Raw genomic sequence first — 20296 nt, forward strand, 5'->3', positions numbered from 1 at the left:
GCTCTAGGGCATGCTAAAAACTGACTGAAGTAGGTAGGTTTGTGACTGCTCTGCTTAGCTGCTTTGAATAGATTTCTGCTTTATTGTCAACATCTGAAGCAACTTGCTTGAATGAAAGGGTTATTGGCGATGTAGCTTGAAGGAGGTATCACTCCTCCCCATTCAGTCCTTCCTTCAAATTATGGTGTAACAGGAGAGATTTTTCTAATTAAAATCAGAATCATTAAGGTTGGAAAAGACCTCCAAAATCAAATCCAACAATTAACCTACCATTGCCAAGTCTACCACTAAGCCATGGCCCTCAGCATCACATCTACACATTTTTTGAACACTGTCAGGGATGATGATGACTCCACTGGGCAGCCTGTTCTAAGGCTTGACAATCCTTTTGGAGACAAAATTCGTCCAAATAACCAGTTTAAACTTCCCCTGAGGCAACTTGAGTCTGTTTCCTTTCATCCTGTTGCTTGTTAGCTGGGAGAAGAGACAGACCCCTACTTCACACCAACCTCCTCTCAGGGAGTGGTAGAGAGCAATGAGACCTCCCCTCAGCTTCCTTTTCTCTGGATCCCTCAGCTGTACCTTACAAGACTTGTGCTCTAGAGACTTCATCAGCTTTATTACCCTTCTTTGGACCTGCTCTAGCACCTCAATGCCTTTCCTGGAGTGAAGCCCCAAAAACTGAAACCAGGACTTAAGGTGTAGCCATACCAGTGCTCAGCACAAGGGTATGATCCCTGCCCTGTTCCTGCTGGCCACACTATTGCTGATCCAAGCCAAGATGCTGTTGACCTTCTTGGCCACCTGGGCACACACTGGCTCATCTTCAACTAGCTGTCAACCAGCAGCAGGTACAGGATAAAACCTTGTAACCACACAGTAAATCCCATAATCCCAGCATGGTAGGAGTTGGAAGGGACCTCTGGAGATCATCAGTAGAACCCCCCTGCTATAGCAGGGTCACCCACAGCAGTTTGCCCAGGGTCACAATGGCCAGGTCAGTTTGGAATCTCTCCAAACTCCACAACCTCTCTGGGCAGCCTGCTCCATGGCTCCAGGACCCTCACAGGAAAGGAGATTTTTGTCATGTTGAGATGGAACCTCCTGAATGCCAGTTTGTGCCTGCTGAGTAATAGTATTGGCAAAATTCAACATCTCCCCAATATTTAGAAAATTGTATTTATTTTTGATTGATTTTTTTTTTCTTAGCAAGTACTGCAGCAGAGTTTGTCCTCTCTGAGGTGATACATCTGAAACCATGGGGGAAGATGTCCACTGTCAGTCAGGGTTTGAGCAAGTCCAGATGCATCACTGTCTTGCCAGCTAAAGCACAGCACTTACTCTTCTAAATACCATAATCGTCAAAGCTGATGGTGCTCATCAGTGATCAAAGTATGCTTTGCATGGCCCTTTCCTTTTTTACACTTTAATGTATTTAATTACTGTTTACAGTGACTGGAAAATGCTTCATAAGATGGATCTTTTGTAGGCGTTAATATAAACAGATTAGGCTTGAGATCCAGCTTGCATTTGATGTCAGTCTGAGAGTGTTAAGCCCGTGGGTAGTGGCTGGGTAAAGAGCTTGGATTACTTAGAATAATAAAATCATAGAATGGATTGATTTGGAAGGGACCTGCCATGGGCATGGAAACCTTCCACTAGACCAGATTGCTCAAAGCTTTGTCCAGCCTAGTCTTAAGCACTTCTGGGGATGAGGTGTCTACAACCTCTCTGGTCAGCTTGTTCCAGTATCTCACCACCCTCACTGTAAAGAATTTCTTCCTAATGTCCAATCTAAATCTACCCTGCTCTAGTTTGAATATGTTGCCCCTGTGTTACAAATAGTTGTAAAAAGTCCCTCCTCAGCTCTCCTGTGTCTCGTTTCAGGCACTGGCTGGGGTGGTGTTGGGTTGATGGTTGGACTCGATGGCCTTAGAGGTCTGTATCACACTGTATCACACTGTGATACTGTTCCAACCAAAACAATTCTGTGATTCTATGATTTTTATATCTGTAATTAAAGTGAAATTATGGTTTGGGTGTCCTGTGTGGAAGAGCCACCTAAAGAATTTCAGTCTTCCACATATATTCACAGCCAGGTTGGATGAGGCCTTGAGCAGCCTGGTCTAGGGGAAGGTGCTTCTGCCCATGGCACAGGGGATTGGAACTTAAAGATCAAGGTCCTTTCCAACCCAACCCATGCTGTAAATCTGTGAATGAATCTGTACATTTCTTTTTCCAAGCCTTTAGTTTCTGAGCTTCTTTCAACTTGTGGCACTAAGCTCTTGCAAATCTTGCAGAGTTTTCTGCCACTTATCTCTGCAAACAAAACATGCAGTTGCCTGGACAATAGAAAGAGGATTCTTGTTACTTCAAATTACTGCAAAATAACAGAAAGTGGTGTCTATTTAAACAGGAGAAAAAAAAGGAGGGGGGGAGGGAGAAAGAAATATTACCTTCTCTGGTGGAAGTGTCTCCAAATATCCAGGCATCAATCTTTATTTCAGTAGATTCAATGGATGTGGCAGGAAGAGTTATTATATAGCATAGTTCTCCTTTTATTAAAAAATAAACTGGGCTAGGGTATTTTTTGACAAGTTCCTTGTGGAGGATGCTACAGATTGTTTATGCTGCATCATGGTATGAAAACTTTTGATTGGAAATAGTGTTTCAAAAAACTTATAGCTCTAAAAGCATCCAGGAAGCAGAGACCATGTCAAAGCCTTACACATCGTACAGCTCAAGTCTGTAATTCCCTGGTTTTAGTGGTGGTTTGTAGGAGACATTTTGCCTGTTGGATGTGGACAGTGGATTTTATTTCACACGGCTGGCAAAACCCAGATTCCTCTCTCACTTCAGCTGAAGTGAATCTCGAGCCACTCCACTGTAATCAATCCTGTGCTTTAGATCTGCTATTTCTCCTGACAGCGCTGCGGCGCTTCTGCTCAGCTGTCAAAGGCACTGCTGCAAGATTCAAAGAGGAGTGGGTTTGGCAACCAGCAGGTCAAGGGAGGTTCTCCTCCCCCTCTACTCTGCCCTAGTCAAGCCACATCTGCAGTACTAGGTCCAGCTCTGGGTTTCCCAGTTCAAGAGGGTCCAGTGGAGGCTGCAAAGATGCTGAGGGGCCTGGAGCATCTCTGTGGAGAGGAAGGGCTGAGAACTAGGGCTGTTTAGCCTGAAGAAGAGCAGCCTGAGAGGAGACCTCCTCAGTTCTCAGTGAGAGCTAAAGGGTGGGTAGCAAGAGGATGGGACCAGACTCTTCTCAGTGGTGTCCAGCAACATGACAAACTGGAACCCAGCAGGTTCTATCTGAAGATGATGAGAAACTTTGTTGTGAGAGTTCTGGAGCCCTTTATCAGGCTGCCCAGAGAGCTTTTGGAGTCTCCTTCTCTGGAGTGATTCCAGCCCCACCTGGCCATTGTGATCCTGGGCAAGCTGCTGTGGGTGACCCTGCTTTAGGAGGGGTATTGAACTGGATGATCTCCAAAAGGCCCTTGCAAATCCCTTCATTCTGTGATACTATGAAATCTTCAATTGTCTTTTTGTCCAGAAATCCAGTCAGAGAAGCCTTTAAGGGCTCTATGTAAACACAAAAGATACCTATTCATGCTTCTTATCTGATGTTTTAAACCCTTTAGTGCTCATATAGACCATGCCAAGTCAAAGCACAAAGAGCTTCCCCTCAGTGTGCAGAACAAAAAAGCTTCGGTGCTCCACTGGTGTGTGTTTGTAAACCTCAGCTGTTGGCTGTGCCTTCTACAGCAAGAAGTATTGTAAGAAGGCAGTGATCAGGTTTTTACAGTGGTGATATTTTAAACTGGCAAAAATAACAACACACCATATTAGATAATATAACTTGTGCAGACACCCACTTGAAAATACCACAAATATGATGGGTTTATTTCTCAGGCAGAAGATGTAGAGCTTCAATAGTGCTGGAAAAATAATTTCATCAGAGGAGTGTGAGAATTTGTCTATGCAGCATCATCCCTCCAAGAAATTTCTCAAGAAAGACTTTTTTTATTCTTTTCCTGACACACTGAAGTATGCAGTGCCACAGATACCATGCCCAGTGTATCTTATAGAATCATAGAATGGTTTGGAAGATCATGTAGTTCCACCCCCTGGCTATGGGCAGGGACATCTTCCACTAGAAGAGGTTGCTCAAGGCCTCATCCAACCTGCCCTTGAACACCTTCAGGATGGGGGCATCTATAAAGTCCCTAGGGAACCTGTTCCAGTGTCTCACCACCCTCACTGGAAAGAATTTCTTCCTAATCTCCAGTTGTAACCTCCCCTCTTCCAGCTCAAAGCCATTGCCCCTTCTCCTATCAGTACAAGCCCTTGTAAAATGTCCCTCCCCAGCTTTCTTGTAGCCTCATTCAGGTACTGGAAGGCTACTCTAAGATCTCTCTGGAGCCTTTTTTCCTCTGGGCTGAACAGCACCAGCTCTCATCCCATCCCCACAGGGGAGGTGTTCCAGCCCTCTGATGATCTTTGTGACCTGCTCTGGGCCCGCTCCAACAGCCTTGTCCCTTGTGTTGGGGGCCACAGAACTGTATGTCAGGTAGAGTGTCACCAGAGCAGAGTAGAGGGGAAGAATCACCTCCCTTATCCTGCTGGTCATGCTGCTTTTGATGCAGCCCAATAATTCTCTAATTCAGGCCATGAATGGAACATTTCCACTTCTTGTGCCAGAGGTAGATTAATGCAATGGAGCATTTTTCCATTGCAAATCCTTGCTCTAAAGATGAGAAAATGGGCAACATAATAACATGGATAATGTTTTTAAACATGGATAATGTTTTTATTATGTATCTGAATTAGGGGGTGTTCCTAAATATTGTAACTCTTCATCTTAGTCCTCTGGTACTCCAAAAGTCACCTAGATATGTAGATAATGCTGAGAAGGGCTTAAAGCCAGATCAACAGCGGGGTGTAAGGAATGACATCCATCTGAATAATGGGAATCCTTCTTGCAGCCCTCCTTAAGTGAGAATTGAATTCCAAACAGAATTTTGGTCAGAAGTGTCTCAGATATCTACCTGAAGTGCCTTGGCTGTGCAAAAATCTCTGATGAAAAGGATGTACAGTGTTGGAGAAGTAGTTCATTTGAGTAGGTTGGTATTGGACTTTTGATGATCTTAAAGGTCTCTTCCAAGCAAAATCCTCTGATTCTACCAGGATTCCTCAGGTTTATGTGGTGTTGAGTGGCTTTCCTCACCTCTAGCTGGAGGTGACAGCTGCAATAGCTGGCCTTCCTTGGCTACTATCACAGAATCCCAGCATGATGGGGGTCGGAAGGGTCCTCTGGAGATCGTCCAGTCCAAGCCCCTGCTAAAGAAGGTTTACCCACCACATCTTGTCCAGGATTGTAATGTCCAGGAGGATTTGGAATCTCTCCAGAGGAGGAGACTCCACTACCTCTCTGAGCAGCCTGCTCCAGAGCTCCAGCACCCTCACAGCAAAGAACTTTCTCCTCATCTTCAGGTGGAACCTCTTGTTGCCTGTTGCCTCTTCTGCCAGTTTGTGCCTGTTGCCCTTTGTCCTGTCCCCATCCTCTTGCCCTCCACCCTTTATTGAGCATTGATCAGATCCCCTCTGAGGCTGGTCTTCTCCAGGCTAAACAGCCTGAGTAGACGGGTAGGAGAACTTCCCTTGACCTGCTGGTCACAATCTTAATGCACCCCAGGAGACCATTGGCTTTCTTGTGTACAAGGGCACATTGCTGGCTCATGGTGAACTTGTCTACCATCACTCCCAGGTTCTACTTTGTCTCATGCATTTGCAGTAAGACTCAGAGAGTCTTGTGGTAATTATACCTATTGTTAAAACAACTCTGTATAAAAAGAATTTCAGGCTTGGTAGGACAAAGCATAGTAAAAAGGCAGAGATGAAGCAGTATGTGTCCTTAACCCACATATCCCCTCTACAGTGATTCACCTTTGCAATTATACTGAATTTCATTTCAATGGCAAATGGTCTTCAAAAGTCCATACTGGAAAAGAAAGAGTTAACTTCTCAAACCTTCTCCTGTAACTGTAAATGCCATTTTTCTTTCTTCACAAATGTAACCTTTTAACATTTATTTTTAGCTTTTGCATTAATATATGTAAAAATATTAAAAGCTCTTGTATATTACATTAAAAACTTATGTCAGCTGCCCTGCTTTTTCCTATTTATTAAAACTTTTCAAGCAGTGAAAACATTTTACTTGTTAATGAGGGGGAGAAGGAAAATTAATGACATAGAGCTTGGATCTTCCAAGATGTCTCCTTTTAACCATGCAAAACCAGCTCTTTTTCCCACACTATGTAGTTTAATTTCTGTGTTAGGGTTCAGTAAGCAAATGCAAATAGATTTAATGATTTGCATCAGTAGGATCACTTCTCAGTTTAATATCCTCTGATATTTTGGTCAAGGACTTTTTTCTTTGGAAGGCTAGGGCTGGTTTGGATATGGGAAATATTAATCAGGGTGGCATTGTTAGGCTAAAGTAAAGCAAGGGAAATGTCTAACTGTTGCAGAGTGGCATGTCATGTTATCTTCTCACTAAGATTCACAGATTGCATTTGGTTGGAAGGGACCCTCAAAGATCATTTTATGCAACCCTCCCTTCAGTAAGCACCTTCAGCTATCTCAGGCTGCCCAGGAACACATCAAGACTGATATTGAATGTCTGCAGGGACAGAGCCTCAACCATACCTCTGGGCAACCTGTTCCAGTAAAGAACTTCCTCCTAACATCCAATCTAAATCTCCCCTGCTCCAGTTTCAAACTATTGCCTCTCATCCTATTGCTATAAGCCCTTCTAAACAGTCCCTCCCCAGCCTCCCTGCAGGTCCTCTTCAGTAATTGAAATTAAACAAGTTATCCAGCAGAAGATACTCAAGGAACACGGATAATTGCTGATAGGATGAAACATTTAGTGCTGCTTCTGTATCAATTCTCTTCTTGTTTCCCATTTTGCATCAGAATTGTAAAACTCTGAGCAGCAGCAGTGCTCCTGGAGCAGTGCAAAGTGCCTCACCACGGGATGGAGTGGGCATCTTGTTTTGTGATACCTAGTGCTACATCAGCCAGGAAGGATGAAGAGGTAACAGGGCACTGATGTATATCCCAGACTTCAGTGTTCTTCTGAAAGCTCTGAGCTTCTAGGTTAAAGTTCTGCTAGCATTATATTCAGGTACCAAGCTGTTCCGTGGAACTTTGTGACAAACTTGGTCACCCCCAAAGTAAAAAAAGGTTTTCCTGATGTTTAGGTGGAACTTCATGTGTTCCAGCTTGTGAATTAATTTTGGAAGTGATGGAAATAGCACTCAACTTGGAATCACAGTCTCAGCATGGTGAGGGTTGGAAGGGACCTCTGGAGATCATCCAGTCCAATCCCCCTGTTAAAGCAGGGTCACACAGAGCAGCTTGCCCAGGATTGAAATGTCCAGATAAATTTGGAATCTCTCCAGAGAACGAGACTGCACAACCTCTTTGGGCAGCCTGTCAATGTACAAACTACAAATCTGCTGAGTAAAACACAACTTTTAGAAAGACTCCTGTGAGAGAGAACTGCACTGAATAGCCCGATGAGTCAATACCTGAGTATAAGGGAGAAGGAGGATGGAGAATATCTCCTGCCTTATTTTTAGACTCAATTCTGAAAGTTTAAAAACTGTGTGAAACTTGGTCATAAATATAATTCAGTGTATATTAAGGCAATTTGGAATGTAATACCTCAATAATTTGGAAGTAGTCATTCTTCACAGCTCATGAACGTTCTTCACCTCAGAAAAGAGTTTATTCTCATTTTAAATACTGACATGAGCACCTGAAGAATATGGAAAACATCTTCTGTTTGTGCCTCTGAAATTCCAGAGCCCAGATTGACCTGAAGGGCAGCAAAGCTAGTGAAGGGCCTGGAAATCCAGTCTTTTGAGTAGCGACTGAGGGAACTGGGATTGTTTAGTCTGAAGAAGAGGAGGCTGAAGGGAGACCTCATTGCTCTCTACAACTCCTTTCTAGGGGTTTGGAGCCAGGTGGGGTGTGGTCTTGTCTCTCTAGTACCAGGTGATAGAATGAGAGGAAATGGCCTGAAATTATGCCTGGGGAGGTTTACATTATAGGTTAGGAAAAATTTCTTTGCTACAGGAGTGGTCAGGCATTGGAATATTCTGCCCAGGGAGGTGGTGGTGTCACCATCCCTGTAGATATTAAAAAAATGTGTGGACATGGCACTTTGGGATATGGTTTAATGGCCATGGTGGCCATTAATGGTGATTGAACTCGATGACCTTCCAGGGCTTTTCCAGCCAAAACAATTCTGTGATCTCCCCATCTCACCCTTTCTATCTCCCTGACACAGAGCACCTCTTGACTCTATACTCTACTTGAATCCTTTGAAAGAGTGTGATTTCTTCTGCCAGTGATGGCAGGGACAACTAAGGAAGGTGGATTTGGTCTTTTGTGGGATGTTTGTGGCTTGCTTTTGAAGGCTTTTTGCACTTGGAACTATGACAAGAGGAAATAGCCTCAAGGTGCACCAGATTTAGGCTTTAGGTTGGATATTAGAAGAAACTTCTTCACTGAAAGGGGTTCTCAAATACTTGAACAGGCTCCCTAACAATATGCCTCCCTGGAGGGAATTCAAAGCTGCAGAGATGTGGGCTGGAGAACCAATGCTGTGAGGGTAGGTTGAGGGAGCTAGGGTTGTTCAGCCTGAAGAATAGAAGAATCCAGGGGGACCTTATCACAGTATCACAGTATCACAGTATCACAGTATCACTTAGGTTGGAAAGGACCTCGAGGATCATCGAGTCCAACCTATCAACACAGACCCCATGACTAGACCATGGCACCAAGTGCCACGTCCAATCTCCCCTTGAATGCCTCCAGGGTCGATGACTCAACCACCTCCCTGGGCAACCCGTTCCAATGACGAATGACTCGCTCGGTGAAGAACTTCCTCCTCACCTCGAGTCTGAACCTCCCCTGGCGCAGCTTGAGACTGTGTCCCCTTGTTCTGGTGCTGGTTGCCTGGGAGAAGAGGCCAACCCCTTCCTGGCTACAACCACCCTTCAGGTAGTTGTAGAGGTCACCCCTGAGCCTCCTCTTCTCCAGGCTAAACAATCCCAGCTCCCAAAAAAAAATTTATGTTAAAGTTGGTTTGGAAGAAGCTCAGCATCCTGCCTCACTGCAGCACCACACTGATCCTGCAGGGCTCCAGGCTGTGCTTGGATGGTCCCTGCTCCTCCATGGCCACTGTGTCACGGGGCGGTGCAGCGCAGCCCTCATGTCACCTCACTCCTGCTTCTTGGGGTTGTTGACAGCCACATAGTGGTAGAGGGCAACAAGGAGGAAGAGCGACACGCCCAGCGTGTTGGCAAAAATGGCAAGCTGCACGTCTGTGATAATCCTGCCGGGGGCATGTGCTCATAGCCCACCAGTACCACCGGCCCCAAGCCTGTCTGGGAAGCGCTGCCGGTCCCGCCGCTACTGACACGTCTCCTTGCGCAGCTTATAGCTGACAGGATCTTACAGGAAGGCTGTAGAGGGACTTCTCATAGGGGTGTGTAGCAATGGGAGAAAGGGGAATGGTTTTAAGCTGAGAGAGAGTAGATTTAGGCTGGATCTTTGGAAGAATTTCTTCAATATGAAGGTGGTGAGACTCTGGAACACCATTGTCCTGAAAGGTTGTGAATGCCCCCTCTCGGGAGGTGTTCAAGGCTAAATTAGATGAAGCTTTGAGTAACCAAGTCTAGTTGAGAGGTGTCCGTGCACATGGCAAGGGGATTTGGTCTCTTAAGTTCCTTCCAACCTAAGCTAAGATTCTGTGATGGTGCTGAGGTACATAGTTTAGCACTAGCCTTGGTAAAGTTAGAAAATTGTTGGACTCAAGGATCTTGAAGGTCTTTTCCAGCTGAAATGATTCTGTGACTCAATTTTTGGAAGTTTTTCTGCTTTAGACGGTTGTGTCCATTAAACCTTTTTTAACTCTGCTCAAAGTATGGTTGCAATGTCTGTTGGTCATGGTTGGGATCAACTTTCAAGCCCTGAAGGTCAGAAGTTTTCTGTGCCCTGGCTAGTATTGCTTATGACTCTGAGGTTGTCCAGATACTCTTCATTTATGCAGATGTCCCCTGGATTTTTTTGAGATTTATGTTTCAGTGTGAAACAGAGGATATCCTCAGGGTTCTGATAGCATGTCTTGCTTCCTGCCTGTTCTGGGAAGTACAGCTTTAAATTCTCTCTTCATACAACTTGCAGCAATAACAAGAGCAGGCAACAAAAGCATCCAGCAACAACAAAAAAACCATGCTCGTGATGTGTCTGATTTCCAGTGCATGCAGGTAATTTGAAAATGAACAAAGAATAGTCTGAAGTCACAATAAATCACAGTAAAAAGATGCCAAATGGCCAAAAAACAACCCCCAGGTATGAGGAAGCTGAAGCAAAACAAGAAGGAGCTGGGATACACATTCTTGATAACACTTTACTTGCTGATAGTGCTGTGTTTAGGCTCTGAGCTTCCCTGGAATGTGAATTTGAAGTATTTTATAGATGACAAAACTGCATGTACAGTAAAATTTCTTGTTTTGAAGGCAACATCACCTAAACAGCCACTTTCAGTGATTTTTGTTTTAGTCCAGTGTGCTAGGACTAAAAGTTCATTTTCATTTTTTGTTGGATTTCTTTGTAACTTAGAGAATCATAGAATTGTTTTGGTTGGAAAAGACCTCTATGATCATTGAGTCCAGCCATCAACCCAACATCACCATGGCCATTAAACCACATCCCCATGTGCCATGTCCACTCGTTCCTTGAACCCCTCCAGTGATGGTGACTCCACCACCACCCTGGACAACCTGCAGGTTGGGTTAAACATTGGGTGCACAAGGAGGTCCACAAAGATGATTAGAAGGTTGGAATACCTCCCCTGTTGGGACACACTGAGAGAGTCGAGGCTGTTGAGCTTGGAGAAGAGAAGGCTTTGAAGAGAGCTTAAAGCGGTCTTCTAGACCTGAAGTGGACTACAGGAGAGCTGCAGAGGGACTTTTTACAATTTTTGTGGTGACAGGATGATGGCCAATGGCTTTGAGCTGGAAGAGGGGAGGTTACAACTGGAGATTAGGAAGAAATTCTTTCCAGTGAGGGTGGTGAGACCCTGGAACAGGTTGCCCTAGGAGGCTGTGGATGCTCTCTCCCTGGAGGTGTTCAAGGCCAGATTGGGTAAGGCCTTGAGCAACCTCTTCTAGTGGAAGGTATCCCTGCCTATGGAAGCAGGGATTGAACTAGGTGATCTTTAAGGTTCCTTCCAGCCCAGCCCATTCTATGCTTTGGGTCACTTGAAGATATTTCTGTTTTGTATCATTATGCTGCCTGTTGCATGTTAATTCTTTGTTTTATTGAACCCTTAAAGAACTATCAAAGCTAACATATATTTATTAATTTATTAAACAGTTGCATTGCTGAAACAAATGCTCCCAAATCTGACACTTCTGTGTGTTATGTTTTCACTCTGTTTCTCTTCAGACTGTAACTTTGCCTTTGATTTTGTCTGGGTTTTATTTCTCAAGCTCTCCTTGTTTCTGTAATGCATGTCTGTGGGAAGGATCAGGAAAGGTGTTCAGGCAGGTCAGTTTATTAGGTGTACTGTAGGAAGTGTTTTACTGCTGAGGAGCTGGACGTCTCTTGGTATCTGAGAAGAAGAACTAAGATGGTGAAGGGCCTAGAGAACAGGTTGTATGAGGAGCAGCTGAGGGAACTGGAGTTCTTTAGTCTAGAGAAGAGGAAGCTGAGGGGACCTCCTCTCTGTAACTCCCTGAAAGGTGATTGGTGTGAGGTGGGAGTTGGTCTCTTCTTCTAAGTAATTGCTGATAGAACAAGAGGGTATGGCCTCAGGCTGCTCCAGGGGAGGTATAGGCTCAACATTAAGAATGCCATTTTCACTGAAAGAGTTGTCAAGCATTGGAACAGGCTGCCCTGGGAACTGGTGGAATCATCACCCCTGGAGGGGTTTAAAAGATGCAGAGATGTGGTTCTTGGCAATATGGCTTACTGGTGAACTTGGTAAAGTAGGGCTAGTGATTGGACTTCATAAACTTGAAGGTCTTTTTCAACCTAAATGATTCTGTGGTTCTATTTCTGCTCTTCAGTTATGCAGCAGTTAAATTTCAGCCCAGCTGACCTTCCAAATAATGCTGAGCTCTAGGAGGAGGTTGAAATCCATTCCAGCGTCCTCTAACTTTGTTCTGGAAACCCTCATTTAGAGTGAAATCCTCCTGGCCTCTTTGCTTTGCGAGGGTTGGAGCAGTGCAAACGGCATTGTGTTTGCAAGACACAATATGGAGCCATAACCCAGCTGCCTTCTCTGGTAATGAACGTGAAGGGGCTCCATACAAATGTGAATGAATGTGGGGGGGAAAATTAAGCTGCAGTTTGCTTCTGTTATTTTGTGTTTTACACCAGGATTGCTGCCAGTTGGGTGATGGCTCAGACAGTTGACATGCCAGAGCACGTGTTGTGATTGTTTCCCATCTCAATTCAGTTTCACATCTTTTTGAAGCTTGAGGAGGGCAGATTTAGTCCAGATTTTAGGAGCAAAATCTTTACAGGGAGGGTGGTGAGACACTGGAACAGGTTGCCTGGAGTTGTGGATACCTTTTTTCTGAAGGTATTTGAGACTAGGCTGGATGGGGCCTTGAGCAACCTGGTTAGTGGAAGGTGTCCCTGCCTATGACAGGGGAGTTGAAACTTAAGGTTCATTCCAATCCAAACCATTCTATGATTCTGTGAACTCTTGTTTTTCTTCTCTCCAATTTGAATCTCCTTCTTTTAGTGCAAACCATCACCCCTTGTCTTGTCACAAAAGGCCCTGTTAAAGTCTGTCCCCAGATTTCTCTCTGACCTCTTTAACCATTATAAGATCACCAAAAGGTCTCCCTGGAGCCTTCTCTTTTTCAGGCTGAAGAATCCAAATTCTCTCAGCTTGGCCTCCAAGCAGAGGTCTTCTAGCCCTCTTGTCATTCCCATGGCCTTCTCTGTCCCTGCTCCAACAGATCCATGTCTCTGCTGTGCTGAGGACTCCATATCTGGATCCAGAACTGCAGGTGGTGTCTCAGCAGATTGCAGCAGAACAATAGCCATCTCCTTCCAATGATGTTGGAATCATCACAGAATGGTAGGGGTTGGAAGGGACTGAACATCATCTTGGAAGCTTCCAGCTGTGCAGCAGGACTAACAACTCCTTCATATACAGTAGCCATTAACTATTTTGTGAGGATATCTGAACTTTGAAAGCCTTTCTCCATATGTACAGCTTTGTGCTTGAAAGAGGATGGAATATTGACCTAATTTGTCTTTTAAAAGGACACAGAGTTTTAGTGGAATACTTATGCTATTGAAGCAGCCAAATGCAGGTGCTATTCCTTGGGTAGCCGGTGCAGAAGGTTGATGTGCTGGAAGATTTACTGTGCATCACCTTAGCCATCATTCCCATAAGTATTAATTTTAACTCCACTAATAAGAATCTGAACAAAAGTGGAATTATGAGTTCAGTAGTATTCTATGAAAGGTCAGTTGTTAAAAAGGCAGAGCCTGACATTCTGGGAGAAAGGTGCCTTCATTAATCATCCTGATAGGATAGCGTCGGAGACTCTTGACCAATGCTTCAGGAAGGGATGCTCAGGTCTTTGTATAAAAACAAGGACTGGGTGGATGAATGTCGAATGACCATTTTTTACCGCTCTAACCTTGCTGTTTCTCAGCTCAAAGAGCAGAAAAAATTAATGGAGATACTGTTTATAAGCAAAACTCATGACTTTTAAAGTTTGTTAATTTTATAGAGGCATAGATTTCAGGGGATAACATTTAAACCCACAATTTATCAGATTATAAAATGCACTAATACCAAACCCTAATATTAATGTGATTTATAAAGTATTTATGACCTCTTAGAATTCTTCCCTTGGATTATTTGAATGCACAGCTTTGTTCCACAATAATTCATCTCTCTACATCTTGAACCTGTATGAACCAACCAGATTTAATTGCCCAGGAACGTTTTCCTCTGTAAAATTATCACTTTGACTTGTTTGTGGGTTATTCCGTTACCTCGTCCACCACAGTGGTGGCAATTTGAAAGTTAATACAAATTGTATCAATTATTAAATACAGATCTAGTGGAACATTAATCAGGAGAACATCTTCATTGTGACCATTCCTGACAGATTATGTTCACCATGATGCCCATTAATGCACTGCATCGTAAGAGCTGATGTCCATTACAGAATCCCCTTTGTTACTGGTGTCAGGTCTAATTCAGGGCAGCAAACCTCACTCCAGGTTGAAGATGAAAATCTCTTCCAATTCTGTGATTTGATTGTGAAATGAAAAAAGAAAAAAGAAAAAGACACAAAACAACAAACCCCAAGAAACCAAACCCCCTCCTCTACTTCCTTCGAGTTTTAATTAGTGCGTGGAGAAGTTGCTTGATCAGCTGTTACTGGGTGGAAACAGAGGTTTCTTTCAGGGTGTAGTGTGTTGCAATCATGTTATTGTCTACTGAGAGGATGGAACTTCATTCCTCCAGGTTTTCTTCCAACGTGGATTTGTGCAGCCTTGAGAAAAGTAACACCTTGTCACCGTATTCCAGCCTTTAAAGAGCGGCTACAAAACGGAGACTCCCTTTTTATAAGGAGTCACATGGAAAAGAGAAGGGGTGGTGGGGACGAGTTACTCAAGCCCTATGAGGAGAGACTGAGGGAGCTGGGGCTGCTTAGCCTGGAGAGGAGGAGACTCGGGGGTGACCTTATTGCTCTCTACAACTACCTGAAGGGGGGTTGTAAACAGGCAGAGGTTGGTCTCTTCTCCCACGCAGCCAGCACCAGAACAAGAGGACACAGTCTCAGGCTGCTCCAGGGGAAGTTCAGGCTGGAGGTCAGGAGGAAGTTTTACACAGAGAGAGTGATTGTCCATTGGAATGGACTGCCCGGGGAGGTGGTGGAATCGCCGTCACTGGAGGTGTTCAGGAGGAGACTTGACAGGGTGCTTGGTTACATGGGTTAGTTGATTAGGTGGTGTTGGGTGATAGGTTGGACACGATGATCTTGAAGGTCTCTTCCAACCTGGTTTATTCTATTCTATTCTATTCTACTCCTGGGGGGATTCCAGTCGAACACAAGAGGAAAATTATTCACAACAAGGACAATCAGCCACTGGAATAAATGAATAATCTCCCCAGGGAAGTGGCAGAGTTGCCAATGTTGGAGACTTGAAAGATTCACTGGGACAGGGTGCTGGGACAGCTTGTCTAGACCATACTTCTGCCAAGAAAGCTTGGGCCAAATGATCCTTGAGGTCCCTTCCAACCTGGGATTCTGTGATTCTATACTTTTTGAGATTGGGTAGAATAAAAGCAGTGTTTTGGAAGCAAAGGGTTTCTCCTTCTCTAGAGACTCTACAAATCTGCTTTGATGTATTCCTGTGCAACCTGCCCTAGGTGATCCTGCTTTGGCAGGCGAGTTGGACTCGATGAGCTTCAGGGGTCCCTTCCAACCCCTACCATTCATGATTCTATGATGCTCACCTGTTTAATTCCTCCAAAGTTGTTAGTCTGTGTAAAATGCAAAGTCTGCAGTAGTGATTTTTTTTTCTCCCTTTTAATGTCATAATTTTGCATAATGGTTGTTTGTGCTACATTGACTTAGGTCCATGGATTGCTTAACATAAGTGATTACATTTTTCCTTTGATTATCAACTCCGTCCATTAGCAGTACTGTACAAAAAAAAAGAAGAAAGCACAAAAAAAAACCCACCAACCCAAAAAAACCAACCCAACTTGTAAATGATTTGTTGTTGAAGCTTTCTACTTCATTAGCTCCAAGATACACTTTACAAGAGTCATTGTCTAAGAGTTAGTAATATTTGTAATGAGCTGTATAATATGGGCCCTTTTGCCTACATTTAAAAACAGATGGTATCTGTTAACAACAGTTTATCATGCAAATTGAACCCTTAGCAAAAAAAAAGATTCCTTTAGTTGCTTATGTTGCTGTAGGCCTAATCATAGTGTTTTCTGCTCTTTTTTAATTTAATTTTTTTTTTTTTTAATGGAATAGCAAAAAAAAAAGGAAATAATTGTTGCTTTTGACAGTTGTGATAGATGGAAACTAATCACGAGCAAAACTCCCCGAGAAGTTAAAACTCAACCTTTTTTTTTTCCTCCTCTGAAAGATTTAGCTTTTCTTTCACGCCTTTTAATGCACACTTTGATATTTCATTTTAAACTTCGTCCTTTTTGCACATCCTTGCTGATTTTCTAGCTCTACACTCGTGATTTTTTTTTCTCATTTAAGTTCGCAAGCAGCTGAGAATGAGAATTTCCCTTTTGTGAGGGCTTGCACATATTGATCTGAACAAGTGAAAGGATCAGGGGATGGAATATACACTTCTTTTGGGTTTTTTTGTCCACTTCTGACTTTGAAAACCGAAAGGAAAATTGGATCATATTAAGTCAGCAGTCTTGGAATTACACTTCTCAAAAGAATCCTCTTGTACAGCGTATTTGTTGTTAATTCTGCATGGAGGAAGGCTTTAACACTGAATCAGAGAATGGTGGGGGTTGGGAGGAACCTCTGGAGATTGAGTCCAACCCTCCTGCCAGGATCCCTCCAGGATCACCTAGGTAGGTCACGCAGGAACACATCTAAATGTTCTTGAAAGTCTCTAGGGAAGGTGACTCCACAACCTCTCTGGATAGCCTGCTCCAGGGCTTCATCACACTTACAGTAAAAGAAGCTTTTACTCATGTTCAGGTGGAACTTCCTGGGTTCCACTTTGTAGCTGTTGTCCTTTGTCCTACCACAGCACACCACTGAGAAGAGATTGGCCCCTTCTTGACACCCACCTTTCAGATATTTGTAAACATTAATAAGATCCCCTGTCAGGCTGCTCTTCTCCAGGCTAAACAGCCCCAGGCCTCTCAGCCTTTCCTTGACAAACAGATGTTCCAGTCTCTTCATCACCCTCATACCCTCTGTTGGACACTCCCCAGTATAATTTCTGTATTACAGCAGAATGCTGTGTAAATAACTCTAAAGGTTTCCTTTACCAAGCAAAAGGTTGGGCACTTGTCATTAAATAGCACAAAAATGTTTTTACTACTATGTTCTGTACACGCAGTTCCCAGCACGAAAAGTATTTTGGGTTGAAAACTGTTGGTTCACATGGTAAAATGCAGACCAGTTGAAGCATGGCTTTTTAACTGAGCTCTGGAGACTGCAGTGTCCTGTTTTCAGCCATGCAGCCTGATCTGTGCTATTTTAAATCTTAAGCAAAGGCCACAGCACTCGTGGCTCCTCTAACTTCATTTCTCTTGGTGGTGTAGCACTGAACTAGAATGTTGCTCTCAGGCCTTCTGGGCTTAATGATAAGACTGTTTTCCCATCATCCTCCAGAACTGTCTTGCTTCCCAGTGCGTTCTCCTGCCATGGTAAGGCGATTAAAAGTCATCTTCCCAGAAGATGTTAACATTTCTGGTGATGTTAACAGTTAAACACTGGTTAATCCCAGATATAATGCCTATCAGATCACTATGTAAAGGTCAGGGGTCAAGAGGATGGGACCAGACTCTTTGCAGTAGTGCCCAGTGACAGGACAAGGGGCAGTTGGCAGAAACTGGAACTCAGGAGATTCCATCTCAATGGGAGGAAAAACTCCTTTCCTATGAGGGTGCTGGAGCCTTGGAGCAAGCTGTGCAGAGAGGTTGTAAAGTCTCCTTCTCTGGAGAGATTCCAAACCTGCCTGGACATTGTGATCCTGGGCAACTTGCTCTTGGTGACCGTGCTTTAGCAGTGGGAATAGACTGAATGATCTCCAGAGGTCCCTTCCAACCCCCACCATGCTGAGATTCTGAGGTTCTGTGGTGCTGGGTTAGCCCAGTCTGATGGACAAAGCAGAGAGCAGGTGGTTTGCTGAAGGTATTTCCAGATGTGTGGTAAGCCAAGATGAGTGTAAGAGCATAAGGAGCTTAGCAGAAGAACATAAACTCCACTTGGCTCCCTGGGACTGAGTCTGTGCTGTGCCAGGCACCATCTACTATCAAGGAATTTCTACTGGTGAGTTGACCCAACTCTTAAATGAGGGATTTTGCTGCTAGTAGTAGAAGGTAAGGTTTACATTGAGGGTGATGAGACCCTGGCTCAGGTTTCCCAGAAACATAGTAGATGCCCCATCCCTGAAACCATTCCAGGTCAGGTTGATTTGGGCTCTGAGCAGCCTGCTTTGGTTACAGATGTCCTTGCTGACTGGAGGGGGGGGATGTTGGACCAGATGACCTTGAAGGTTGCTTCCAAACCATTCAGTTGACTGTATGATTTCTTCGCCTGTATTCCAGAGGTAATTAGACCATCATAATTCAGGATGCAAATGAACTGGCACTGTTGGATTTGAAAAAAAAAAAAAGGCATTTTTCTAAGTTAGAACAAATGGAAAGCTCTGTAATCTCCCTTTCCTGTGATGGAGCAGGCAGTGAGTCGAGTCACCTCTTGTCTTGAGTTTCCTTCTGCTGCAAGCCCTGATAAGGCTGACTGCAAAATCCAGTGAGTTGATGGCTGAGGGACCCATCTTCAAGCACACTGGTGGTGCTCTCTAGCTTGTCCTTTGAGTCACATTAATGTTATGTCAGATGTTACTTTGAGAACATATGGAACTAGAGCCCTTTATCGCTAGGACTTTGTTTTAGATTAACCTAAGGCTAGTAATGGCTAGTGGCTTAGATAACAATTTATAGACCAAATCAATTTTCTGGTTTCCAGATGTTCCTATTAGCCAGGAGTCTCTGAAAAGGTGTCAGATTCTGCATAGGTGTTGACAACACCTCAATTTTGACATTTTAAGGTAGTTTGTCCAGGTCAGTTGATGGATGCATCTCTGTATTTACTCAGCCTCTTGGGATGTCACAGAATCACACAGCATGGTGAAGATTAGAAGGGACCTCTGGAGATCATCCAGTCAAACCACCCTGTTAAAGCAGGATCACCCACAGCAGCTTGCCCAGGATCACAATGGCTGTGTGGGCTTGGAAACTCTCCAGAGAAGGACACTCCACTCAGCAGTCTGGGCCAGGCCTCAAGCACCCTCACAGGAAAGAAGTTACTCCTTAGGTTCCAATCACTTGTCCTGTCACTGGGCACCACTGGAAAGAGTATGGTGGTGGTCTTCTGTCTCATTTACCTACACCTGTCATTTGTCCAACTTTTGTGTTTTATGATAGTTCTTGGCCCTTTGTGATTGACTTATGTCATCATGTCTCCTCCTGCTATTGGGGAAGAAGAGGCTGCCCAGAGAGGTTGTAGAGTCTCATTCTCTAGAGACTTTCAAGACCCACCTGGATATGATGCTGTGTGACCTGCCGTAGGTGATCCTGCTTTGGCAGGGGGGTTGGAATGGATGATCTCCAGGGGTCCCTTCTAGCCTCTACCATTCTTTGGTTCTGTGAGGTGCAGTGTGTTAGTTAAATCCAATCATCCATGAAGGATCAACCATACTTCTAAAATAGTGGCATTGGAACTGAATGGTTAATTTTGGATGTGTCATGTCACATGAACAACTAGGACACGAGTTGGGGATGCTCGGTCTGGAGAAAAGAAGGCTCTGGGGAGACCTTATAGTGGCCTTCCTGAAGGCAGCTACAGGAGTGCTGGGGAAGGAATTGTAGTGACAGGATGAGAGGGAATGGATTAAAGCTGGTAGAGGGGAGATTTAGATGGGATATTGTGAAGAAATTCTTTACAGTGGGACACTGGAACGGATTGCTTGGGAAATTGTGGATGCTCCCTTCCTGGAACTGTTCAGGGCCAGGCTGGATGAGGCCCTGAGCAACCTGTTCTACTGTCCCTGTCCATGGCATGGGGTTTGGAACTGGATGATCTTTAAAATCCCTTCCAACCCAAAGCATTCTGTGACACTCTGTGCCTCTTAGAACTGTCATTTTGGAAGACATTTTTGCATTGCTTTTTATTTTTCTTTCCAAAACAAATACGAACTCTGCGCTGGGGTGGGTGCTGTGCTCCTCCTGCGCCCCACCAAAACCAGAGGAACACATCTGGTGGGAAAGGTAGGGAGAGGACCAAGAAAACAAGCCTATTGAGTGAATAAAAATGGGAAATGCATTGAAGTCGAGATGCAGTATCTTTGTAGTAATAAAAGCAGTAGTACAGATTTACTGGTGAAGGAGTTTTAACTGTAATACTGTGGAATAGTAGGTTATTTTGTGTTCAAGAGCTACATTTATCACAAAAATGAT

General features: G+C 44.1%; 2 protein-coding genes across 2 annotated transcripts in view; one reads left to right on the forward strand and one right to left on the reverse strand.

The window, feature by feature from the left end:
- Nucleotides 1–20296, forward strand: part of MGMT (O-6-methylguanine-DNA methyltransferase) — a 167114-nt gene that overhangs the window by 30158 nt on the left and 116660 nt on the right. The window lies entirely within an intron of this gene.
- Nucleotides 9122–20296, reverse strand: part of LOC137441646 (dolichyl-diphosphooligosaccharide--protein glycosyltransferase subunit 4-like) — a 48040-nt gene continuing 36865 nt past the window's right edge. The window contains exon 2 of the mRNA XM_068139263.1: nucleotides 9122–9422. Coding sequence (XP_067995364.1) covers nucleotides 9292–9422 — 131 coding nt within the window. The 3' untranslated portion in view covers nucleotides 9122–9291. The remainder of the gene's footprint in view (nucleotides 9423–20296) is intronic.

The sequence above is a fragment of the Melanerpes formicivorus genome, unplaced genomic scaffold, assembly GCF_026170545.1.
Source record: "Melanerpes formicivorus ecotype bairdi unplaced genomic scaffold, bMelFor1.0.p_v2 SCAF_6, whole genome shotgun sequence".
NCBI lineage: Eukaryota > Metazoa > Chordata > Aves > Piciformes > Picidae > Melanerpes > Melanerpes formicivorus.